The following is a 27,763-nucleotide window of genomic DNA, read 5'->3' on the forward strand; positions in this document are numbered from 1 at the left end:
GACTGTGCGTGGGCCTCGGAATAACTCTGTTAACCTATTAACATGTCTCAATTGTTGTTCTGTCCTTTCTTTTTTTTTTTTTGTCCAGTGTGGCTCCTCTGGATGTCTCATTGAACTTGCTCAAGAGCTATTGGTCATCATGGTAGGCAAACAGGTCATCAGCAACATCCAGGAATTTGTCTTGCCGTAGGTCTTTGTCTAATGCATTTTCATAAAGATTTTGTTAACTCATTACAGTATATCGTATGAAGGTTTATTCCATGATCTCTTTTTTCTTCACAACAGTAAATTAAAGACATGGTGGCACAAGAGGAAGTTGAAGCCAGCTCCCAGTGTAGAATTGATAGATAAACCAGACACTAAGCCAGAAAACAGCCCGTGGGTAGCAGACTATCAGCTGCTTGTATGTGAGGGGCTATTTGATGAGTATCTGGAGATGGGTAAGTCCTCAAGTCTTTTCTATTATGTATAATTTAAGGCATAACTCATCATGGGAACACATATTGTTTGCTTCATCTAGCTATATGAAAACCAGTACCACTGCTCCCTATACACTTATTATGCAGTCTGTGTAGGGCACCAACTCCCTAGGGGGGCACCATCTTACCCTTGGGGGGCACCAGAAGCTCCACCGGCTGCTCTTCCTCACACATTATACGTTATTCAAGGACTCGATAGCAGTCGCGGAACACAGACAATACCCTCGCATCGTGGGAGACTGGTTCACATCCCACGTTGCCCATGTTGAAACCAAGAAGTAACATCGTTTGCATAATGAGTGATGACTTTTGGGTTTGGGGTTTGGGGGGTAGAGCAGGGGCACATTAATGCACGAGCTTACGTAGGCTAAAGCTCAGGGCCCACAACTCCTGGGGGCCCCATTCGCGGTGCCTGCCACCCTATTGACCCGCGTTGACATTCAAGAGGAGAGCGCATCTAAACATGTCCAGCAGCAGATGCTGATATAACACAGAGACGATGTACACCAGTGAAAGCGTGTAGTGCATGTTCATAGAATAACAGTCCTTATGTTCTAAAACACTTCCAGCTTTGGCCACTGGGGGCACTGCTTTGAATTTCGTTAAGCATAGGCTGGCCTTAGTTCAAGAACAGTCAACCTACTCTTTCCAAATTCACTGTGAGATCAGTTTGTTTTTAAACCAGTTTCCTAAACACTCCCACTGTTTGCAATTGGACAGACAAACAGAAAGTTAACTAGTATGCATGATTGTGAGAATTGATAATTTACAGTGTAATACCACCCCCCCCCCCCCCCATTTTCAGAAAAGTGGTTGACAAAAAAAAAAAAGATTGTACACAACACACAAGCATTAAATAAATAGTTTGCCCCAAAATGAAAATTCTTTATCATAATTAAATTTATGATGCCATTCTTCTGCAGGACACAAAGATTTTTGAAGAATATCTCAACTCTGTAGGTTCATACCATGCAAGTGAATAGTGACCCAAATTTTTAAGCTCATAAAAGCACATAAAGGCAGCATAAAAGTAATTCATAAGACTCCAGTGGTTTAATCCATGTCTTCTAAACTGATCTAATCTGTTTTGGGTGAGAACAGATCAAAATATAACTCCTTTTTCACTATAAATCTGGACACCAGCAGTCTCCTTTGCAATCATGATTTCAAGCTTGATTACACTTCCTAGCACGGCAGCACCATCTAGAGCTCTGTGCATGCGTCAAGCACTAGGATGTGTAATCGAGCTTGAAATCATGATGGTGCCTAGAGACTGCATTAGTAAGATGTACAGTAAAAAAGGTGTCTGTTCTCACCTAAAACTGATTGGATTGCTTCAGAAGACATGGATTAAAACACTGGAGTCATATGACTTTAATGCTGTCTTTTTGTGCTTTTTGGAGCTTGAAAATTTTGGTCACCATTCATTTGTATTGTATGGACCAACAGAGCTGAGATATTCTTCTAAAAGTTTGTGTTTATAATTATTTTTTTAATTACTTATACTGTATACAGTAGCACCTTTTAGTGATTAAGCACAAAGCACTTCACAAAACATAAAATTAAAAACACACAGTAAAACCCAACATATTCACATAGTAATAAAAGTAACACACACAATAAAACACAACACATTCACATAGTAATAAATGCAAGTCAACACAATTGAGTTTTTAAACGAGACTTAAAAACAGACACAGATTCAGCAGATCTAATATCCCAGGGCAGGCTGTTCCATAATCGAGGGGCGTTCACTACAAACACTCTATCATCTTTTGTTTTGCATCTGGTCCTTGGAACAGCCAACAGTTCATGACAAGAAGATCTAAGAGGTTTACTCTGAAACCTGACTTTAATTTCTCAAAAATATTGTTATCCTTCACTACCTTCTTGCTTAGCAGAAGAAAGAAAGTCATACACATCTGGGATGGCATGAGGGTGAGTAAATGTTAAGAGAATTTTCATTTTGGGACGAACTATTCCTATAAGCTGAAACAAATTTGAAAGCAGAATGTGAGTGCTGGGAAACTAAAAAAGTTCTTAGAGCTTATGCAAAGTACTTTTCCACACAGAAAAGTGTAATTATAGTATCAAATCGGCATAAACAAAATGGTTGATTCTTAAATTAATATTTGCCCCCTGACCCAATCCTGAATATGTGGTCACATCCTTAAGTATTTATAACTTGTTATATTTATGTTTTTACTCTTAAAATAATACAATAATTTATCATTTTTGGCTATCTTTTCTAAAACTTTCATTTTGGATACTTTGAAATAGGCTTTTAAAATGGGACCAAGTTTGACTCGGTTGGACCGCTCATTTCATAACTCTTTATCTTATTAGTTCTGCAGTTTGGTTTCATCACCATCTTTGTGGCAGCCTGTCCTTTGGCTCCGGTATTTGCCTTGATTAATAACTGGGTGGAAGTGCGTCTTGATGCACAGAAGTTTGTGTGTGAGTACCGCAGGCCTGTTGTGGAGAGAGCACAAGAGATTGGCATCTGGCTGATCATCCTACAATTCATCTCCTACCTGGCTGTCATTAGTAATGTATGCGTCTTCTGTATTTTAGGTCATCATAATATCTGTTTGTTGTGGCTAGTACTCACTCATGTTATTTGTTTTGTGGAGTTAATTAGAGAGGCTGTTTATTCTGTTTAGGCATGTTTGACTTCTGGTTCCTTCACCAGGCTTTCCTGATTGCCTTTACATCTGACTTCCTGCCGCGCCTCTATTACCGCTACAACAAGGGCAGTATGAGCGGCTATATCAACTTCACCCTCTCAGTAGCCCAAGGAAACTTCACCCAGAGCGAAATGTCATGCAGGTAAAGACAGAGTTGTTGTTGTTTGAGTACAGTTGCAACAGAATCTCATAATGCAACATCACACTAGAAACTTTTGCCTACACTATTGCCTAAACGTCACCTTTGGTCTGTATATTAAATGTCACTTTGTTGCAACTCGTTCCGGAGGTTTCCATTAGTTTACCCATGGCAAAAATATTAAATGAAATGAAAAGAAAACTTTGTCATCATTTACTCATTGCATTATTATTTACTGTAAGTTTTAATTTGTTTGCCATGGGACAAAAAATGAAAAAAAAAAAAAAAAAAAACCATAAAAAAAGATCATAAAACTAACCCATTCTATTCATGTGCTATATTCCAAGTCTTCCAAAGCCAATGGATAGCTTTGTGTGAGGAACAAACCCAAATTTAAAGGGACAGTTCACCCAAAAATGAAAATTCTCTCATCATTTACTCACCCTCATGCCATTCCATGTGTATCACTTTCTATCTTCTGCTGAACACAAACAAAGATTTTAAGAAGAATATCTCAGCTCTGCTGGTCCATATAACGTAAGTGAAAGATGGCCAGAACTTTGAAGCTCCAAAATGCACATAAAGGCACCATAGAAGTAATCCACAAGACTCCAGTGGTTAAATCTATATCTTCAGAAATGATATGATAGGTGTGGGTGTGAAACAGATCAATATTTAAATCCTTTTTTACTAACAATTCTCCTCCCTGCCCAGTAAGTGGTGAGGGAGAGTAAATGAGAGAATTTTAATTTTTTGCTGAACAATTCCTTTAAGTCTTTATTCAATAAATAATTATCATCGTCCCCATCCGCCATAACCAGGGGGCCATAACACTCCAATCCCACACTCATTTAAACATTTAAAAATTGCCGCTTCAACAGTTGTTAAGACAGGTTTGACGTCAGTAATGTCATATATCTGAAATACCTCTATAATAGTAAGGTAACTAAACAAATATACTGTGTTTATAATTACAAAATGACAATATTGTGGTTAAACACACAATAGCCTAATATTTGAAGATTTGCGAACCTTTTGACATTGAAGTTGTTTTAGTGGAGACAAAAATTGCTACAATAAAGTTTCAAAATATCCCTGGAATAACTAATTTTGAGCGATGAGTCATGGCAATCTGTGGTCAAATATTTTTGTATAATAAGTGCTAAACTGTATATGACCGTTGTCCCAGCCAACCCATTTCTTATATAGCTGTGCTACTTTCACGTCTCTAGTATCCCTCCATGGTATCTTTCTTCTCACATAATAAAATTATTTAAACTCAAATCAACATTTGATGTCCATTTATTTCTTAATTTGGTAAGTAGCCATGTAATAAGTGGGATAATATACAGTCAGCTTTATTGCAAATAAACCTCTTTATGTTGTCCCTGACATATTTGTTTGCTTGCTGTAATTGCTGTCTGTATTGCTGTGTAAAAATATATTAATATTTGAATCATAAAATGTTGTAATTGAATAGATGCTCTCCTTCTCAGATATCGAGGCCAGAGAGATGAGAAAGGACAGCTCACACAGGATTACTTCCACCTGCTGGCCATACGTTTGAGTTTCGTCATCATATTTGAGGTACAGTATGTAACAAGTGTAATACTAAATAATACTATGTAAGCTTTTCACATTCAATTCAGATTGCAAATTAGGCCCTTATATGACTTATATGCCTCTTACAAATATATATGTGTAAACCCCAGTTCATTAGTGCAACTAATGCCTTTGAGCAATTTGATCTATATGCACCATTCAAAATATGTTTTTAATCTGTTAGATTATAAAATCTTTTAAGAGAGAGCAAATTTCCCTTTTCCGTAAATTTCCAAGAAAAAAAATATCCTTTTCTTTTTTACTTGAAACTGATCCATCTAAAATAATTCATATTAATTAAAGACTTGAACCCCAGATATTAGCTCTAAAGCTAAACATATTGTATGTTCTTTATTATATAAACCAAATTCTCTATTGTACCTTTAGCTGTATGTAACAGGACTGGTTGTTGTAGGAATGAGGAAGTGGGGTTCAGGTAATGACACATTGTTTTATTAACTCAAAAACACTCTGTAAAACTTCCAAACACTCTCATGCGGGTTTTAGCTGGGTAGCACTCTCTCTGTCCCTCGGCTCTGGCGTGGGCCACTCTTATTGCTCTTCCTGAAGTACTGCAACAAGAAACATCTGTTAGACCTAATTATCATCCAGGGATGAATCCTTACCACTTCCCTTCTCCCTGGACGGACACTCAGCCGTGCTCTCGCCACACTGTAATAAAAAAAAATAAAAAATAAAAAAAATAAAAAAAAAGGGGTATAATGTGCAATTGCTACCTTAAAGAAATCTGCTTGATCTCACTCATATTGTATTCAGATTTATTTAGTCACGTTAAATAAAACCAGTTAATTTAGACTACCTTACCTTAGGTTATACCTGACAGAACATTTTTTACAATTTACCTACTTATTTTGAGAGCTTTATCAAAGTTTGTTGGATCAACCTTGTTTTTTGATTGAATGAACTGAGAGTTAACAATCAACCTGCACAGCCAGGGCCAATCTCATTTAAAGTATTTAAGAGGAATAAATGTCAATTTTAATTTTATGACATCTTGCATATCATAACATAGATTTGATATAGATAATCATAAGATTGTTTTGACAACATTTGAAGACAGAACCCTTTTTTTTCTTTCTTTTTTTTAAGCATGTTGTACTCCTGATTGGACGAATTATTGACTGGATGGTGCCAGACATTCCAGAGGAGGTGGAGATTAAGATCAAAAGAGAGCATTATATGGCCAAAGAGGCACTAGCTGAGAATCAGGTGAGTTTTACACAGGTATAAAATAATATTTATATTCAGTAGGGGTGTAAGAATGCTCAATGCATCGATCTGACAATGAAAAAAATCAATGCATCAATTGCCTCTTTTAATAATCCATTAAATATATACTCCAAAATAGTACCCAATGTATTATGTATTCATTTCTTATCAAAAAATACATTTCTTGACCTCTTTCAGATGAAATGAGTGCATGCTGTCATTAAAGCAAAGCACATACAAAATACTGAGAAATTCTGACATTCATGGTCAATTTTTAAATTGAACTTTTCACACAAATTGTTATGCTGTTAATTTAATAATGTAATGTTTATTTTTTTATGCATAATATAATACACAATAGAAGCATTTTCACCAGTTACATATTGTCCTTCTGTCATTCAGTCCTTGAGCAAATCTGTTCTGGAGGAGATGGAGAGGCAAACCTCTGAGTTGCGACACAGATTACAGAATCCTGCAGACAATATCTCCTCTTCCTTCTGTCCATTTCCTGAACATGAAGACAAACTTCCACTCTGACAGTCTGTCATTTGAGACTTTTGATAAGACAAATTATTGTGACACCACAATTAATAGATGTTTTTGAAAACTGTTGATTATTAATGCCGCAACATTGATCCCATTGTGATTAATAAGCCTACCCTGTCCAATTCACATTCTATCTTAAATAGTGTGAAATAGTGTGTCTAGAATCATACTTTGTTAAAAAAAATAGTATGCCAAAGGTTCAGTAAATGTTTTTTAGGGTTCTCTTTCACCTTTTTCTGTTGAAGATAAATGGCAAGGAATGTGATGCCAAATCTTCAACAGCAGTTTTTAAAGATGTAATCAAAATTGGAATTGTTTATTACATGCCTACACTACCAAAAGTTGGCAAAAGTAACTTTTAGCATATATATATATATATATATATATATATATATATATATATATATATATATATATATATATATATATATATATATATATATATATATATATATATATGTATATATATATATACACACACACGTTTAAAGTTCAGTAGTCTTTTCTTGCAGAAAAACAGACCAAAAATATTGAGGAATCTTCTTGCACTTAGGGGCATATACAGATTTCTGTAAAACTTAAACTTACTGAAATGGAAATTTCCCCTCCCACTATTACACCCTTTGACCAACAGGTTATAGCATGTACTATATGGTTCATGGCTGTTCTATTACACCCTTAACCAACCTGTTATAGCATGTTGCAAATCCAGTGGTGTAAAGTAATTGAGTAAAAATACTTAAGTATTATTTTTTTATGATTTGTACTTGAGTGTAATTTAAACAGAATGCTTGTACTTTTACTTAATTACATTTCCAAAGAAAATATAGTACATTTTACTCCTTACAATTTTATTTAAACTTGAAAAGTACTCACTACATTATTGCAGATAATTTTCTTTTGTCTTACTGGACCTTTTCACTGCGTCTGATGACAGATGACAAACCAGAGGTCAGTCATTTCAATTGCAGTGTCGCACAGCGGCTGTGTGGAGTTCCGACCAACTGCCGAGCCGGAATTTCAGATCTGGTTTGAGCTTTGGATACGTTGATATATTTGTGTGACTAGACCATATGTGACCGCTCAACTGAATGTAACGCATTCATGCAAAACTATGAGCACAAAGTGATAAACACTGACGGGTTTTTCCTAAACTTTATTCCAAACATCTGCTACTTCTAAAGATTGGACAGTTACGAAGTCCAAAATTATAATTCACGTTGCAAATATATTTATATATGAAAACAAAAGGCTTTTGTAATTAATTGTGTACATGTCATTTATTTCTACACTTGCCTTTATATTTAAATCATATCTATGAATTTCTACTCCCTATTTGCTGAATTATTGTTGTTGTTGTTGTTGTTGTTGTTGTTGTTAGGCAACTATTAATTATAATAATAACTCTAAAACCAGCAATGATAATGATGATAATAAATGGAATCTGAGTAAATATTAATTATAATTAAATATTAATTTTATTGAATTCATCCATCTGCTCAACAGCAAGGTTTGGTAGCAAACCTCAGAAAATATTAATAAAACCAACAACATTACTAACTTCTTCAAAGCTTATTTTGATTTTTTTTATCTTTCTCTGTCTCAAGGTGCTGGGTGCTCTGACATCACAATTTGTGAGTGTATTCTCCCATGCAATGAACATTGCATGACTGTGGCAATGTTTTTACAAAATAAAATTATATGGTTTATTACACGTATCGCGGTAGTTCCGAAGTGAAATGTCCACTGTGTGGCGCTAAAAGCAAGTTAAATTTTCACCCAAACAGATGAGCTTTTTAAGGTTAATGTTCTAATGAGATTTAAAACCACAAAACCGACCTCCCTAACCTAAACCTAACCGACAGTGTCAGAAAAAGTAAATGTGAGATGAAAAACACAATTTCTGAAGCAACCAAGTCATTTTGTGTTGCTTCTATAACACTTTTGGCTCACGTGTGGACTAGTGTGCTCTTCAGGACTCATACCCCAGTTGAGCTACCGCGCAGTTTGATCACACTTGAACTAGCTTGTAAATGTAGTTGGTTATGTAATGCATACGTTAAAATGAGTCATGTACTATGGTAAAAGCGTTTATATGTCATAAGATAGCATTGTGTGAGGAACAAAGTGAAAAGTATGTGTTTATGAACTGATAATCTACTGTTAAAAGTGAAATAAAAGTCATTATTTTAGCGCCTCTAGTGTTCGTTCCACCAGGAAATTTCCGTGTTACGTAAAACAGGAAAAGACCACATCAAAATAATTTAGCAAAAATGTAGTTATTGTAACATGATACTTTGACCAGGTTGTGAATGCCACTGGGGGAGAAATATGACAGTTGTCAGAGACAGTAAAAAGGCGACTTAACAAAACAACAGAATTTAACACAGTCCTCTTACTAAATCTCTATTGATTTCATTTTAGCTTGGAAAAAAGATACTTTTTACTTTTCTAATACTTAAGTACAATATAATTTGAATACTTTTTTACTTTCTCTCAAGTACGTTTTTGGCTAGATAATTTTACTCAATACCAGTTTACCAGTTTACACTCAGTATCCATACTTTCACTTAAGTATAATTTCTTATTTCTTATTCTTATACGTAGTACTTTTTACACCCCTGAGCAAATCATGGCTAATGGTTGTTACGTAAACTAAAGAGTACAACAATCTGGTTCCGGAAGTAAAAATTCCTTTTATTTTTTCCATAGATTAATTGATTTACAAAGATAACTTATAAACCTTTAAAGACATCAATGGTAAATGCTTCTGTTGAAGTCATCCGTCTGCATTATTTCAACTTCACTGATTGAAAACCGTGTTTAATAATGGAATTCCTGGTGAACAACTACATTAACCATGGTCCAGCAGAGAAAGCTCCACCAATCAGAGAACTGCGGCCAACATAGCCCGTGAAACTATAACCCAGGACCACCCACGCCAGTGACGCACTGTGAATGATGTAATCGAGTTGGTGTCTCTTCACCCTTAAATACTTATCTATTTTTAAATATCGGAATATTTTTGGAATTCATTTAAAATATATTGTTTCTATACTTATAATCAACAACCTAACGCCAATAGTTTTCAATATTCCCATAGTTTTTTATTCAATGACATAATTTGCAGTGCTTCATGGGATTGTAGTTTCTACCCTCGTGAAAGACGGTAAGTAGACAGCCTTGTACTTTTGTCTTTTTGTCTGATTTTCAAATAGTTTTTTGCCTCAAAACAAAGTTTGTGATGTTGGTTGGTTTGGTTTATGGCTTACAACTCTTTTATGAAGGATTTTTATTAAAAGTCTATAGGGAAAATGAATGGGAAAAATACTTCCGGAACTCAGATGGCTGAATAAGTGGGCGGGCACTGTTGTGCTCCATTGGCTGTTTTGTTTTATTTTTTGAAGGACAGGTTCTTCGAAATGTCCTACCCCAATTTCCTGTATCAAAAGGAAATATTTCAAGACAGGAAAAAAACTGTGGTCATCAAGCTATTTCATGGGGTCTTTAAATGAATATATCTAAAATTGATGTAACAATGAATTTTAAAGGGTTAGTTCACCCTAAAAATGAAATTTCTCTCATCATTTACTCACCCTCATGCCATCCCAGATGTGTATGACTTTCTTTTTTGTGTTCTTTTGTGAAGAAAGAAAGTCATAGACATCTGGGATGGCATGAGGGCGAGTAAATCATGAGAGAATTTTCATTTTTGGGTGAACTAACCCTTTAAGGTAATGAATTTATTTAGATGCCAAATTCATAAATCATGCGGCATGGAATCAAGATTTTATAATGGTACAGTATGTCTTCTACGTAATATTAACTACAATTTTACTACACACTCAATGTACTTTGCCATCACCATTATTGCATAAGTATGCTGCGCTACAATTGTTTTTGACTTATTAAGCAGTAGTGCCCTCTGCTGTTCAAAGGACTATATCACAACAGTATGATAGACGAGATCATCATGAATGATGAGCTCTCTTCAGAACCATTTCGAAGTTTTCAAATTTCGAGTTTTGTTACTTGTTTTTTAGGTAAACATGAATGGTTGGTGAAGAGGGATCAATTATATGGAAAATCCTCATTGCAATGTTTTATCTACAGATAAATGAGAGCGACCACCAAAATAAAAGTTTTAAGAGAAACATTCATTATACAAACTTTCAATGATTAATGTCTGTGGTCAAAATATCTCTCACTCATATTTAAAAACGTGCACAGGTTTTGCAGAAGTGTGTTTTGTCCCTTGTAATAGTTTTGTATATACTGTTCTATACAATGATTTCCATTGTCTTTGAAAAAGTCTTGTATTTTTAAGAGAGTAAAGTAAGTATTTATTTATTGATTGATTGTTTATGCAGTATTTTTGGCCTAAATCTGGTTGGTGCTTGTTTACAGTGCATTAATGAATGCTTAACTAAAACAACCAGAGGGTGCCATTTAGTCATTTATAAATATATGATCACAGCAAGATCTACAGCAATTGAGCTGCTGTTTAAGGCTGGGACACACTGGAGACATCCATCAAAGTATGACATTGCATGTAAGCCTATGAACAGTGGGATTTAAAAGTTCATCTTGAAAATCTGGGATTTAAAAATGTAATTTAAACCTGGAAATAGACAGGAAGATTTAGCGAATGACTTAATGGTGCACTTCGTATTTTTTATGTATTTGTTATAATAATAATAATAATAATAATAATAATAATAATAATAATTATTTATTTTTTATTTTATTTTATTTTTCTGGCCTATATTGCAGTCATCTAAAACAGGTTTAATGTCTGGAGTTTTCATCTCATGTGAATATACATGATTTTAATTTTTTTTTCAAAAGTAATATTAATTTCTATAGTGTACACTGCAGTAAAAACCCTTTAAAAGAGAACTAATTAGTGAGTGCACCTTATGTATTAAGTTAGTTACCAGATAAAATGGTTATAAAAAAATCAGATAATGACTACTTTATTTCTTTGTAGAAATGGAATCATGAGTTAAAAATAATACAAATAAAAACAAATTAAAATAAAAAATAAGCTGCAGCTACTGCCAAACTGTGGGACTTTTATTTTGAAAGGCTATTCTGTCATTGGCTCTTATGGCTTCACGTGTGAGAAACAGGGCGCAAAAAAATCCCGGGATTTTGGGGCCTAGTAAGTAACTGGATTTTTAACAGTTTTATTTGCATTTTGACACACATATTAATACAATTGTAAATGTTGAGACGTTACATTTTTTAAGAGTAACGTGTAGCTTTCATTTACCCCTCAATAAGCAATATCTTTGCTGAAAGGTGGCTAGTTGTGCAGATGTGCATTTAGAATAAGAAGTTATATAAGAATATAAATGCACTTTTGTTCATTTGTATCGATTCTGACATTATATATATTTTTATGGTAGTAGCTACTAAAAAGAAATCATGGCAAAACCAAACTCTCTGTACTGAAAACAACATTTTGGTTAAATGGTTAAATATTGTCTTTTGGGTGGTTTAATACATTTTCTTTCTTTCTTTATCGTAATAGCCAGTTTACTATTTTGTGTGCACGATTTGAGGTTTGCAATACTACTCATGTATGACAACAAGTGTGCTAGCGGTTTGTTTATCAAATAACCAGTAGCCTACGTGTAAATCATACTCGATTTAATATGTCATTAATTAATCATTCAAAGTTTAAGACGCTGGGACACTTAGACAACCCAGGGACCTCCCAAAAAGTAGATTTTTCTTATATAAGACTTTGTTAACTGTCATTAGGAACATTAACCAACATTATTACACTATGTCCAGCTTAATCATATCATTAGTTCATTCAAATAGTTAGAAATGTCTTCAAGAATATTCTGGATGTTGTTTATATATTTTCTCTATGAAGACTCTAGATCTAATGTATTTCTGTTGGCAATGTGTAATTGAAAATCAATCTTTGAGGGTCCCCTGAATTTCTTTGTTATTGTTGTACTGTCCCTTAGCTGATTGTCATATGCAGCTCTTGAACTTGAGACAGAAGAACATCAGTCATTGAGAGAGGGACAGGCAGCAGAATGCCACCTGTGTCTGAAGTGGACACAGGTCCTGTTGAAGAAAGCTCTGGGGGTCTTACACGGTCAGATTGCTTGTGCCCCGTGTGTCTGGACATATTCCTGGAGCCGGTCAGTTTGCCATGCACACACACGTTTTGCAAAACCTGCTTCTTGGAGACCGTTGACAAGTCCAACATGTGCTGTCCGCTTTGCCGGAAACGAGTGTCCACTTGGGCAAGACTCAACAGCCGGAACAAAACGTTGGTGAATATGGAGTTGTGGAGACGAATTCAGGATGCTTTTCCCACCCAGTGCGAGCGGAGATTACAGGGGATAGAAGATGAAGATGATGCTGGCAGTGAGTAACATTGTGTCTCAACAATTAACCTCTTGACAGCACAGTAGAAAAGTCAATGCTGGCATTAGATGCTTCAAAATGTCAATTATTTTGCATGATTGGGTTGTGTTAGATCTAATATTAGAAAATGAGATTTTTTTTTATTTGCAATAGTAGCTGGAAATTATATGGAGTGTGATTGCATCAGTATGAGTAACAAATATTTCATGTGAATACATCTTTATCGTATCGATTGTGATTGCTCATGCACTCAGTTTTCCCTCTTCCAGTGATGATTCCAAGACCTCGCGTGAGTCAGCCAGGAGAGCTGAGGAGAGAGTATGAGGATCAGATCAGTAAGGTGATTCAGCATTGTCTAATGCAGTATATGCATATTTGAACACCAAATATGATGATCTCCTTACATCGGACTCCCTTCTTAAAATATAAAGGCATCTATATATACATACAGTGCATCCGGAAAGTATTCACAGCGCTTCACTTTTTCCACATTTTGTTATGTTACAGCCTTATTCCAAAATGGATTAAATTCATTATTTTCCTCAAAATTCTACAAACAATACCCCATAATGACAACGTGAAAGAAGTTTGTTTGAAATCTTTGCAAATTTATTAAAAATAAAAAACGAAAAAAATCACATGTACATAAGTATTCACAGCCTTTGCCATGACACTCAAAATTGAGCTCAGGTGCATCCTGTTTCCACTGATCATCCTTGAGATGTTTCTGCAACTTGATTGGAGTCCACCTGTGGTAAATTCAGTTGATTGGACATGATTTGGAAAGGCACACACCTGTTTATATAAGGTCCCACAGTTAACAGTGCATGTCAGAGCACAAACCAAGCCATGAAGTCCAAGGAATTGTCTGTAGACCTCCGAGACAGGATTGTATCAAGGCACAGATCTGGGGAAGGGTACAAAAAATTTCTGCAGCATTGAAGGTCCCAATGAGCACAGTGGCCTCCATCATCCGTAAATGGAAGAAGTTTGGAACCACCAGGACTCTTCCTAGAGCTGGCCGCCTGGCCAAACTGAGTGATCGGGGGAGAAGGGCCTTAGTCAGGGAGGTGACCAAGAACCCGATGGTCACTCTGACAGAGCTCCAGCGTTTCTCTGTGGAGAGAGGAGAACCTTCCAGAAGAACAACCATCTCTGCAGCACTCCAACAATCAGGCCTGTATGGTAGAGTGGCCAGACAAAAGCCACTCCTCAGTAAAAGGCACATGACAGCCTTCCTGGAGTTTGCCAAAAGGCACCTGAAGGACTCTCAGACCATGAGAAACAAAGATTGAACTCTTTGGCCTGAATGGCAAGCGTCATGTCTGGAGGAAACCAGGCACTGCTCATCACCTGGCCAATACCATCCCTACAGTGAAGCATGGTGGTGGCAGCATCATGCTGTGGGGATGTTTTTCAGCGGCAGGAACTGGGAGACTAGTCAGGATCGAGGGAAAGATGAATGCAGCAATGTACAGAGACATCCATGATGAAAACCTGCTCCAGAGCGCTCTGGACCTCAGACTGGGGCGAAGGTTCATCTTCCAACAGGACAACGACCCTAAGCACACCGCCAAGATAACAAAGGAGTGGCTCCGGGACAACTCTGTGAATGTCCTTGAGTGGCCCAGCCAGAGCCCAGACTTGAACCCGATTTAACATCTCTGGAGAGATCTGAAAATGGCTGTGCACCGACGCTCCCCATCCAACCTGATGGAGCTTGAGAGATCCTGCAAAGAAGAACGGGAGAAACTGCCCAAAAATAGGTGTGCCAAGCTTGTAGCATCATACTCAAAAAGACTTGAGGCTGTAATTGGTGCCAAAGGTGCTTCAACAAAGTATTGAGCAAAGGCTGTGAATACTTATGTACATGTGATTTTTATTTATTTATTTTTTTTCATTTTTTATAAATTTGCAAAGATTTCAAACAAACTTCTTTCACGTTGTCATAATGGGGTATTGTTTGTAGAATTTTGAGGAAAATAATGAATTTAATCCATTTTGGAATAAGGCTGTAACATAACAAAATGTGGAAAAAGTGATGCGCTGTGAATACTTTCCGGATGCACTGTATGCGATTATCCTGCACTTGAAAAAGCCCGCTCTGTGGGAAAATAACTTGAAAGCACGCACAGATTTAAAGAAGACGCGAATGTGAAAACTTCAATAGCAAATTGCAAGCCAACGTTTCGGAAATCCGCTTCCCGTACCACCACCAAAGTGATTTCATAGCTACTTTGAGTTTGCTCGTCTTGCGAGAGGACATTTTCCTGCATGTGCCTCGAGTGAGAGAGGAAATGAAATGAAACTTTGTATACATCTGCTCCAGATATCCTCTTTTTTTACTAATTGTATTATTAATTATATTTATTGTATAGATATATAATAGAAATATAAATGTAACATTAACATGACAGTAATTTAAGCTCAGCCTTTGTAAAAAAAAATATTGTATTGTAGAAAAAAAAAAATAAAATAATATATATATATATATATATATATATATATATATATATATATATATATATATATAAATATAAAGCCAAACGTAAATGTGTAAAAACAGTTCAACATTTTGATGGGGAAAAATATTGACCAACTAGTAATTCCTGTGTCGACTAGCAGCATCAGTACCGTTTAGTCGACTGGTCTCGCACATCCCTACTTGTGTTAACGGCGATCATTCGCATCACTTTCTATGTGAAAGGGCCATTCGTCATGTTTTCGCCTCCAATAATCACGTCGCCTTTGGTGTGCAAATGCCTTTATGACTTGGTTCTCTTGAATCTACAGCACAAAACATAAAGGGCATCCTCACGAACTAATGACTTTATCAGCTTATTCTTTTTAGTGAATCTAAAACTTAATGAACTGCAATTCACTCAGTTGTTTTATGTCTGACTTAAACCTAGAATAGTCATTACTGGATGGCAGTTGATATGATATTGAGCAAATGTTGAGTTTTTTTTTTTTTTTTGTAATGATTAAACACACCATTTGCAATAATCTGTTCTGGTAAAATATGAAATGTTTGTCATTATTTGGTGAAAGACTACTGAGAGCAGTAAATGCAGTAAGAATTCCATATTCCTACGGGGGCCTGGGTAGCTGAGCGAGTATTGACGCTGACTACCACCCCTGGAATCGTGAGTTCCAATCCAGGCTGTGCTAAGTGACTCCAGCCAGGTCTCCTAAGCAACCAAATTGGCCCGGTTGCTAGTGAGGCTAGAGTCACATGGGGTAACCTCCTTGTGGTTGCAGTTAGGGGTTCTCGTTCTCAATGGGGCATGTGGTAAGTTGTGTGTGGATCGCGGAGAGTAGCATGAGCCTCCCGTGCTGTGAGTCTCCACGGCGTCATGCACAGCGAGCCACGTGATAAGATGCATGGATTGACTGTCTCAGATGCGGAGGCAACTGAGACTTGTCCTCTGCCACTCGGATTGAGGTGAGTAACCACGCCACCACAAGGACCTACTAAGTAGTGGGAATTGAGCATTTCAAATTGGGAGAAAAAGGTATGAAATAAAAAATGTACCCCGACTAGCAAAAATAAATATTATTATATGGTTTATGTAATAATTAAAACATTTAAACAGTTTCCTGCAAATAAATAAATATATACCCTTACTGTGATACGTATACATATAAAAATACATGTGTGTATATATATATATATATATATATATATATATATATAATATACAAGTAATTTTATATATGTGATATAAGATTTTGTTCACATTGCCCACCCCTAGCAAAAGCAATTATTACACTTTGCTTGTATTGAACAGCTGGTGGAGGAGAAGAGAGCTCTGGAGGAAGCAGAGAGGAGAGCCAGTGCGGAGTACATCCAGCGCCTCCTAGCTGAGGAGGAGGAGCGCCTGATGGAAGAGAGGAAAAGACAGGAAGAGCAACAGCTAGAGGGTGATGAGAGACTTGCCAGACTGCTCAGCCAAGAGCTGGTGAGGTCACACATCAGAGATGACATATTCTGGCATTGTTTATAGGTGGCAAATTCAAAGATCTGTGAACTAAACGCTAAACAGCATTACATTTAGATGAGAAAGCTGAATGATCAGTGCTTGGTAGTAACATAACATGTAATCTGAAAAAAGGACTAGATTACAAAAATGAAGTACTTGTAATTAGATTCAATTACATTTTAAAATACTCATTCTCAGATTACAGTTCATATTTTATGGATTACATGATTACATAGGCTCTTAATCAGGCAACGGTAGTAAAATGTTTGTAATTTACTGACCCCCGTAGTTCTTTTTTTTAGCCTTTGAATTTTCATTCTGAATCTGCTTACCGCTGATATACGTTCAGTCTTCGAGTGTTTTCGGGAGTGAGGGAGAGGATTGTGTGGCTAACCAGGTGGCTATAATTACACTAAAGATGAAGCGGTCTTGCTCAGCATTTGACCACTGGATTTACAAAAATCATTTCACTTTTAGAAAAACACTGGGCAAAAACATAACTGTGCAATGTAAACTCTGCCTCCACAACTCGATATCCTGTCCACTGCAAACAATTCCACAACGCATCTTAAGAAGCACTTGTAGGGTATGCTTGCATGTTTTCTCAACTTTACATTGCATATCTAACCAACTCCTAAAGAACACTTTTTAATTACTTACATTATCACTCTGTGTGTCATATAGTATTCCAGATGTCACTGTCTTTAGAAAAGGTTTTGTCCATCAGATGCATCAAAATGCACAAATACACCTAATTTCATATTCACAAAGTAATCTGCACATAAATGCCGAACACATTGCGTTAGTGCCTAACAGTTAGTTTTAGAATCACAAATCGATTTTGTACTCTGCTTCAAAACTGTAAATGAATGCACTTTTGCGATAACTTTTGAGACAGTTTTCTGTGTCGTTGATTCACAAATATAATTGGTCTGGTCTGTTACTACACATGGATGCCGTTTATAATTTTTTGAAACAGTCCATTTGTTTAATGGCATCTGTCCACAATTCTAGAAACTCCCATAAGAAATATGTTAATGTTAAGAAATACTAAAATAAGTTTAACTCAAACATATTTGTGTCTGTTATTGATGGAGGGCCTAGAGCTCTATTTGCATCACTGGGCAAAACATGCAAATCCCTTCGTATTTCTACACCATGTAAATACATTTGTTGTCGATGCTTCTAAATTTCTAGACAAAAGCACCACCTAGACCATGCCCTCTCATGACAAATAATTATGTAATTAATTAAATATTGCTGATGTATAGATGTGAAATTAGGGCTGCAACGGTACATGTATCTGCGGTGAACCAAACGGATACACGGCCTTTGGTACGGTACACGCAGTCACACAAATGATTACATGTATTAGCATGTGTGAAACCAATATTAAAACAACATATAATGAACAACATAAACCATGTAAAACTAAAATGAAAAAAAGATTGTGGAGCAGCACGAAACCAAAACTTAACAAAACAGAGCGCCGCTCAGTACAGTAGAAACTGCAGATCAGATAAATGCATGTGAAGTTTATACTAACTAGCTCGCTATTTTTCCCAACTGTGATGGAACTAAACAAAATATAAATATGTCAGACTTAAATAAGCCAGAGATTGAAGAACCACTCCCATCTCTAAAATCTGTTGTTTGGGAGCATTATGGTTTCGCAGTAAACTACAGTAATACTGGGCAACGAGTAGTGAACAGGACGAAGTTCACTGAAGTCGGGTATATGTCTCAGTAAGCACATCTGACATGATGAATCATTTGCAGCGACATGTCTCTCTTTTTTTTTCTCCCCTTTTTCTCCCCAATTTGGAATGCCCAATTCCCAATGCGCTCTAAGTCCTCGTGGTGGCGTAGTGACTTGCCTCAATCCGGGTGCCGGAGGACGAATCTCAGTTGCCTCCACGTCTGAGACCGTCAACCCGTGCATCTTATCATGTGGCTTTTTGAGCACGTTACCATGGAGACATAGCGCATGTGGAGGCTTCACACTATTCTCCGCGGCATCCACACACAACTCGCCACGCGCTCCACCATGAGGAGGTTAACCCAACTTGACTACCCTCCCTAGCAACCGGGCCAATTTGTTTGCTTAGGAGACCTGGCTGGAGTCACTCAGCACTTCCTGGATTCGAACTCGCGACTCCAGAGGTAGTAGTCAGCGTCTTTACTCGCTGAGCTACCCAGGCCCTCCGCGACATGTGTCTCTTGAGCTTATGGGAGAGAGCATAGCATAAACAGCCTGTGCAAGTTAGTCTTACCACGGCATTCAAGCAACCTCTCGGTGCAAGCTCAGACAGAGCTGAAGCGATAACGAATGCCATAGGAGTGTTTATTGCTGCAGATATCAGGGCTCCAGACAAAAAAAAAAGATTTTCTGCTTTTTTCTCTTTCAGCAGAAAACCGAAAATAGCTTTTTCGCAGGGGTGGGGCCAGAAGAGTGGCACGGGGTGGCAGCTGCCACCTTAAAAATGAGCTTTGCCACCCCAAGTCAGACCCCGCTCGCGATTGATGTTTTTGAATGATGTTTGCAAAAAAAATTATAAATAACAAAATACTTTTTCTAAGTCTTCTCTTTATAACAACATGGTCAGGTTTGACTGTACATTTAGCACTACATGTGGCATTATTGCAAATACTGAATATTCAGAGCAGGTAGTTTCAAAAATAGCTAAACTTTGACAAAAAAAAAAGAGAGTCTTTTAGAATGCCTAAATACACTGCCTGGCCAAAAAAAAAAAAAAAAGAAGTTGGGGTTTGGATTTAAATAAGCAGATACTTAAGAGCCTATTATTGGATCATTATTGCAGTGATTAATATGTTTCAGCCGGAAACAATTATTTTAACCCTAACTGATGCAGTGTGTAGCTTCTCATTTCTTAAACAACCATGTCGGAAGACGTATCCCGTGTTCGTGGAAAATATGTAACTGTGTTTCAGAAAGGTCAAAATATTGGCCTGCATCAAGCAAAGAAAACAACTAAGGAGATTGCTGAAATCACTGGAATTGGGTTAAGATGGTTCAACGCATTATTAAACAATGGAAGGATAGTAGTGAACAGTCAGCTTCGTGGAAGAAATGTGGTAGTGAATGATCGTGATTGGGGAACACTAAAACGCTTGAAGTCACATCGTAAAAAATTGACAGTAGAACTCACGGCTGTGTTTAATAGTGAAATTAAGAGCATTTCCAAACACACAGTGCGACGAGAACTTACAGGATTGGGACTAAACAGTGTGGCCACAAGAAAGCCACTTGTTAGTGAGGCTAATTGGAAAAAACGACTTCAGTTTGCTAGGGAGCATAAAGATTGGATGTGGAGCTATGAAAAAAGGTAATGTGGTCTGATGAGTCCAGATTTACCCTATTCCAAAGCGATGGGTGTGTCAGGGTAAGAAGGGAAGTGCATGAAGCGATGCACCCATCATGCATAGTGCCCACTGTACAAGCCTCTGGAGGCAGTGTTATGATCTGGGGTTGCTTCAATTGGTCAGGTCTAGGCTCAGCAACATTATGTGGCAATAAAATGTCAGCTGACTATCTGAACGTACTGAATGTCCAGGTTATCCCATCAATGGATTTTTTCTTCCCTGACGGCACGGGCATATTCCAGGACGACAATGCCTAGATTCATCGGGCTCAAATTGGGAAACAGTGCTTCAGGGAGCATGAGGAATCATTTTCACACATGAATTGGCCACCACAGAGTCCTGACCATAACCCCATTGAAAGTCTTTGGGATGTGCTTGAGAAGACTTTAGGGAGTGGTTCGAATCTCCCGTCATCAACACAAGATCTCGGCCAAAAATTAATGCTACTCTGGAAGGAAATAAATGTTGTGACATTGCATAAGTTTGTCAAAACAATGCCACGACGAATGCGCGCCTTAATCAAAGCTAAAGGCGGAACAATAAGGGGAACTTTAAGGCTACCAATAGGTTATACTTGTTATTTCCATTAAATTGTCATGTTTTTTCCAGCAGATGACAGCACATACCCCTAATGCATTACACATTACAGTCATTTCATAATCATTCAACTTAGATTTTATTGAAGTGAAGGTAACAAAAAAAAAATGTATTTAAAAAAATGAATGGTGTAATTAATGGTAAATTAGGTCTAAAGACCATGAAGTACCTATGTACCTAGTAACTATGAAAGAAGTTAGTTGAGAGTTGTAACGCAAAATGTGTTAATAAATGTACTGTTACATGTTTTGGAAAAATCGGGTGACACTTAATGTTCCAGTACAATTTTGTCTTGGAACAGTATAGTGTTAGCCCAGTATGAACAGCATACAAGGTTTTGAAATAAAATGGCCAATTTCTTTGTCTTGGTAAGGCTAATTTCATAGCCAACATTTTATGTATCCTAAATATACACAAATTATATTTATAGATGACTTTTTGCGTAATTTGGGAAAATGGCCAATGGAAACTTTTTTTTTTTTCTTTTTTTCCCCCCATATGTCTTCACTGACGTTTTTGTGTTTAGGTTTTGGAGAGAAAAAAATAATAATATTAGGGGCAAAGTTGTTTGTTGTGGTAGAAATGATGGCACAACTATGGGTCAATCATAATTTTTGAATAATTAATAGAAATAATTTTACACTATGTGTTGAAATTGTTTATTTTACTCTTTGTTTAAATTATCATAGTTTTAAACACTTATTTTAAACACAGTTGTATTTTTATAATGAATTTTCGTAATTTAATATTAAAGGTCTTGTTCTGGGACAAGGCTGAAACAGAAAAAACAATTATTAAAAGGCAAGTTTCTAATTCAGTTTTAATGAGACCTTCATTCACACACACACACACACATATATATATATATATATATATATATATATATATATACACACACACAGTGGTGTGAAAAAGTGTTTAGCCCCTTCCTGATTTCTTATTTTTTTGCATGTTTGTCACACTTAAATGTTTCAGATCATCAAACAAGTTTAAATATTAGTCAAAGATAACACAAGTAAACACAAAATGCAGTTTTTAAATGAAGGTTGTTGTTATTAAGGGAAAACAAAATCCAAACCTACATGGCCCTGTGTGAAAAAGTGATTGCCCCCTAAACCTAATAACTGGTTGGGCCACCCTTAGCAGCAACAACTGCAATCAAGCATTTGCGATAACATGCAGTGAGTCTTTTACAGCGCTGTGGAGGAATTATGGCCCACTCATCTTTGCAGAATTGTTGTAATTCAGCCACATTGGAGGGTTTGAGCATGAACTGCCTTTTTAAGGTCATGCCACAGCATCTCAATAGGATTCAGGTCAGGACTTTGACTAGGCCACTCCAAAGTCTTCATTTTGTTTTTCTTCAGCCATTCAGAGGTGGACTTGCTGGTGTGTTTTGGATCATTGTCCTGCTGCAGAACCCAAGTTCGCTTCAGCTTGAGGTCACGAACAGATGGCCGGACATTCTCCTTCAGGATTTTTTGGTAGACAGCAGAATTCATGATTCCATTTATCACAGCAAGTCTTCCAGGTCCTGAAGCAGCAAAACAGCCCCAGACCATCACACTACCACCACCATATTTTACTGTTGGTATGATGTTCTTTTTCTGAAATGCGGTGTTACTTTTATGCCAGATGTAATGGGACACACACCTTCCAAAAAGTTCAACTTTTGTCTCGTCAGTCCACAGAGTATTTTCCCCAAGATGTTTTCTGACAAAAATGAGACGAGCCTTAATGTTCTTTTTGCTCAGCAGTGGTTTTTGTCTTGGAACTCTGCCATGCAGGCCATTTTTGCCCAGTCTCTTTCTTATGGTGGAGTCATGAACACTGACCTTAACTGAGGCAAGTGAGGCCTGCAGTTCTTTGGATGTTGTTGTGGGGTCTTTTGTGACCTCTTGGATGAGTCGTCACTGCGCTCTTGGGGTAATTTTGGTCGGCCGGCCACTCCTGGGAAGGTTCACCACTGTTCCATGTTTTCGCCATTTGTGGATAATGGCTCTCACTGTGGTTCTCTGGAGTCGGCATGATGTCTAGCTTTTGAAGATCTTTTGGTCTACTTCACTTTGTCAGGCAGGTCCTATTTAAGTGATTTCTTGATTGAGAACAGGTGTGGCAGTAATCAGGCCTGGGTGTGGCTAGAGAAATTGAACTCAGGTGTGATAAACCACAGTTAAGTTGTGTTTTAACAGGTGGGGCAAACACTTTTTCACACAGGGCCATGTAGGTTTGGATTTTGTTTTCCCTTAATAATAACAACCTTCATTTAAAAACTGTATTTTGTGTTTACTTGTGTTATCTTTGACTAATATTTAAACTTGTTTGATGATCTGAAACATTTAAGTATATATATATATATAAATAAAAACTTATCTGTGTTTTAATAAAAACAAACCCTGGGAAATACAATTGCCCAAAGTTGAAGAAACAATAAAGACCTTGATGTTTAGAAAGTCTTATATTTTGAAGAAACAGAAAGCCTTTATTCACACTGCTGCAGTTTTGTGTTCCTTCAATATCAATGCCAGCAAACTCTTACTGTAATGTAATGCTTTTTGTTGTTTGTGCAGAATTCAGGACCAATCTCTGAATCACCTTCGCACATCAAACCTATTGATGCAACCCCAGCTAAGAAAAAGAAACCACATGCAGGGGATATTGAAAAGTACGTATCTACTGTTGTATGGCCTGCTATATCAGTATTATGACTCGTCTTTTTAAACCTGGCTATTGTTTAATGGTTTTAAAGAACATAGTGTTGTTTTAAGTGTGTCTACATTCTCTTATTTCTCAGATTTCTGTGCCCAGTGGCTTATAAACAGCCCAGCTGTTCTGAGAGCAGCCCAGACTCCTCTCTGATGGCTAATAAGGTGATTTTATATACTGTCTGTACAGTGTGTGTGTGTGTACAGTGCATCCAGAAAGTATTCACAGCGCTTCACTTTTTCCACATTTTGTTATGTTACAGCCTTATTACAAAATGGATTAAATTCATTATTTTCCTCAAAATTCTACAAACAATACCCCATAATGACAACGTGAAAGAAGTTTGTTTGAAATCTTTGCAAATTTATTAAAAATAAAAAAACGAAAAAAATCACACGTAAATAAGTATTCACAGCCTTTGCCATGACAGTCAAAATTGAGCTCAGGTGCATCCTGTTTCCACTGATCATCCTTGAGATGTTTCTACAACTTGATTGGAGTCCACCTGTGGTAAATTCAGTTGATTGGACATGATTTGGAAATGCACACACCTGTCTATATAAGGTCCCACAGTTAACAGTGCATGTCAGAGCACAAACCAAGACATGAAGTCCAAGGAATTGTCTGTAGACCTCTGAGACAGGATTGTATCCAGGCACAGATCTGGGGAAGGGTACAGAAAAATTTCTGCACCATTGAAGGTCCCAATGAGCACAGTGGCCTCCATCATCTGTAAATGGAAGAAGTTTGGAACCACCAGGACTCTTCCTAGAGCTGGCCGCCTGGCCAAATTGAGCGATCGGGGGAGAAGGGCCATAGTCAGAGCTCCAGCATTTCTCTGTGGAGAGAGGAAAACCTTCCAGAACAACAACCATCTCTGCAGCACTCCACCAATCAGGCCTGTATGGTAGAGTGGCCAGACGGAAGCCACTCCTCAGTAAAAGGCACATGACAGCCCGCCTGGAGTTTGCCAAAAGGCACCTGAAGGACTCTCAGACCATGAGAAACAAAGATTGAATGATTGATTGGCCTGAATGGCAAGCGTCATGTCTGGAGGAAACCAGGCACCGCTCATCACCTGGCCAATACCATCCCTACAGTGAAGCATGGTGCTGGCAGCATCATGCTGTGGGGATGTTTTTCAGTGGCAGGAACTGGGAGACTATTCAGGACCGAGGGAAAGATGTACAGAGATATCCTTGATGAAAACCTGCTCCAGAGCGCTCTGGACCTCAGACTGGGGCGAAGGTTCATTTTCCAACAGGACAACAACCCTAAGCACACCACCAAGATAACAAAGGAGTGGCTCCGGGACAACTCTGTGAATGTCCTTGAGTGGCCCAGCCAGAGCCCAGACTTGAACCCGATTGAACATCTCTGGAGGGATCTCAAAATGGCTGTGCACCGACGCTCCCCATTCAACCTGATGGAGCTTGAGAGATCCTGCAAAGAAGAATGGGAGAAACTGCCCAAAAAAAGGTGTGCCAAGCTTGTAGCATCATACTCAAAAAAAAAACTTGAGGCTGTAATTGGTGCCAAAGGTGCTTCAACAAAGTATTGAGCAAAGACTGTACTTATGTACGTGTGTGTTTTTTTTGTGTTTTTTTTATAAATTTGCAAAGATTTCAAACAAACTCCTTTCACATTGTCATTATGGGGTATTGTTTGTAGAATTTTGAGGAAAATAATGAATTTAATCCATTTTGGAATAAGGCTGTAACATAACAAAATGTGGAAAAAGTTAAGCGCTGTGAATACTTTCCGGATGCACTGTATATGTGATTTAAAATGTCACTAATTTTAAGATGTTAAATTTGAAAGACATTCTTGACTCTTTTTAGGTTGCGGTGGTAGTAGTTATAAACATTTCTAAAATGGTTATAAATGTAGTTTGATATTTGATCTTTGGCTTTTAACAGGAAAACATTCTGAACCCCCCAAAAACCCTCATGTCACAATCTGTAGAAGACAGAGTTGAACTAACCTTGCCAGCCCTGGACTACTACGGAAAACCATCAACCTCCAACTCTAATCCCAGCTGCTCAGTACAGATGTTCACGTTTAACAGTCCTAACAACATCTCATCTAAACGGAAGAGCTCTGAGATAGAGCTTGAAAGTGAAACAGATCTACTCAAGAGGCCATGTGCTGCTCCACAGTGTGAATTGGATTTACCCGACAGCCCTTTTCTATCTGAGATGGCGTGGTATGAGGAAACCTTGCGGAGTCGTTTGCAGCAAGAGGAGGAGGACCGACGGATGGCGATGCAACTTCAGAAAGAGTTGAACCGCGATTACAGTGTGGACCGCAGGAAGGGTTCGGCAGACAGCTATCAACTCCGGAAAAAAAACACTCCGGTTTCCACAAGTGCAAAGCCAGAAGAGGAAAACAAGACAGGGAATGGTAGTACAACACGGTCCACTGCAAGGAACAGCACGGGATGGAAGGAGGAGAGGGAGAAAACTGGAAAGAGACTGTCTGAAAAGAGCGCCCAGCTAGTGGAAAAGACGCCTGGGAAAAGTCCCATGTCTTCAACAACAACGGTCCCAGCCACTCCCCTAAAGAAAGGGATTAAGCAGACCACCCTGACCGAGATGTTCCCCAACTTGGGCAATTGAAGTAATGCTCTGCTGCCTTGAACTGTTTTTTAAGCCCCCCATGGAGTAGAAATTACAACATATGTTGTAAGAGGCAGCGCTGCTACTAAAGGACATTGTTTAGTTGTTCTGTTATCTTCATCAGTTTCAGCCCAAATGTTGCTAAGACCCCTTCAGTGCCTTTCTGAATTGTATATTTAGGATGGTCATACTGTAGTAATTACAACACAGAGCGTTTAAATAGTCATGACTAGTTTAGAGTTTTCAATGATGTGAATGCTGCAAAAGAAGATTATTATTATTATTTATTTTTTTTTTGGTAAGCATTTGCAGGCATTTTTCACTTGTTTGAATTAAAGGAAACATCAGTTTAAGGAAAATTTGCCTTTGTATTTTGTGGTTATTTGACAAGCAGAAAACAAGCATGTTGTGTTGGGTTTCAAATAAGTTTTGTTCTATTCACAGCGTCTGTGGCATGCTGTTGTATGCTGATTACCACTAGGGTTGAAAACCAATAATCCGTTCCATTTGAAAAAAAAATATCGGAACCTAGTGGATTTTTGGTTCCTTTAAGGTTCTCGAACATACAATCTGGTGGACAATGTGGACAGATCACCATACTAAAATACTCTTGTCAGTGTTTCCTGCTCTACCATTCAGCAACACCGCTACTAAATCAGCAGTGTGAAACATACACAGCGACCATTGTATAATGAGTTCTGAACCAATGAATCTTATGAACCGGTTCTTTTGAATCTACTGCGCAACTAGTGTAGTCCAATTCCCAGACAAATGACTCTTATGAACAGGACCTTATTAATCTACAGCACAGAACATTCAGTGCGACCAGTGTAATCCGATTCCGGGATGAATGACTCTTTATGAGCTGGTTCTTTTGAATCTACACCTTGAAACATACAGCGTGACCAGTGTAATCCAACTCCTGGACTAATGACTCTTATCAGCCGGTTCTATTGAATCAATAGTGTGACCCTTATAGTTTGAATCTCGAGCAAAGGACTGTTATGATCCGGTTCTTTGGAATCTACAGCGCAACCAGTGCAGTCCGATTCCTGGAATCGGTTCTTTTGAATCTGTTGTGCAAAATATACAGCTCGACCAACATAGTCCGATTCTCAAACAAATGACTCTCATGAACCATTTCTTTTGAACTTTATGCACGACCAATGTAGTCGGATTCTCAAACAAATGACTCTCATGAACCATTTCTTTTGAATTTTCTGTGCGACAAGTGTAGTCTGATTCCTGGACAAATGACTTAATTGAGCCAGTAATTTTGAAACTATAGTGCAAAACACACAGTGCGACTAGTGTGATGCATTTTCCAAATGAATTACTCTTAGGAGTTGTTTCTTTTGAGTCTACAGTGTGAAATACATCACGACCAGTGTAGGCCGAT

At 37.6% G+C, this 27,763-nt stretch overlaps 2 protein-coding genes across 2 annotated transcripts in view; both read left to right on the forward strand.

Moving 5' to 3' along the window:
* Positions 1-8,246, forward strand: part of ano7 (anoctamin 7) — a 31,975-nt gene extending 23,729 nt beyond the window's left edge. The window contains exons 18-24 of the mRNA XM_051679770.1: positions 89-186; positions 286-440; positions 2,826-3,031; positions 3,172-3,308; positions 4,802-4,892; positions 6,018-6,137; positions 6,540-8,246. Of these exons, the coding sequence (XP_051535730.1) occupies positions 89-186; positions 286-440; positions 2,826-3,031; positions 3,172-3,308; positions 4,802-4,892; positions 6,018-6,137; positions 6,540-6,674 (942 nt within the window). The 3' untranslated portion in view covers positions 6,675-8,246. The remainder of the gene's footprint in view (positions 1-88; positions 187-285; positions 441-2,825; positions 3,032-3,171; positions 3,309-4,801; positions 4,893-6,017; positions 6,138-6,539) is intronic.
* Positions 8,247-11,782: 3,536 nt separating this feature from the next.
* Positions 11,783-26,727, forward strand: rnf168 (ring finger protein 168). Its single transcript, XM_051679775.1, has 7 exons — positions 11,783-11,847; positions 12,668-13,076; positions 13,346-13,416; positions 16,868-17,038; positions 23,611-23,705; positions 23,835-23,910; positions 25,666-26,727. Exons 2-7 carry the CDS (start codon positions 12,740-12,742, stop codon positions 26,362-26,364), a joined length of 1,449 nt encoding a protein of 482 aa, XP_051535735.1. The 5' UTR covers positions 11,783-11,847; positions 12,668-12,739; the 3' UTR covers positions 26,365-26,727.
* Positions 26,728-27,763: the final 1,036 nt, after the last annotated feature.

This window comes from Myxocyprinus asiaticus, chromosome 39 (assembly GCF_019703515.2).
Source record: "Myxocyprinus asiaticus isolate MX2 ecotype Aquarium Trade chromosome 39, UBuf_Myxa_2, whole genome shotgun sequence".
NCBI lineage: Eukaryota > Metazoa > Chordata > Actinopteri > Cypriniformes > Catostomidae > Myxocyprinus > Myxocyprinus asiaticus.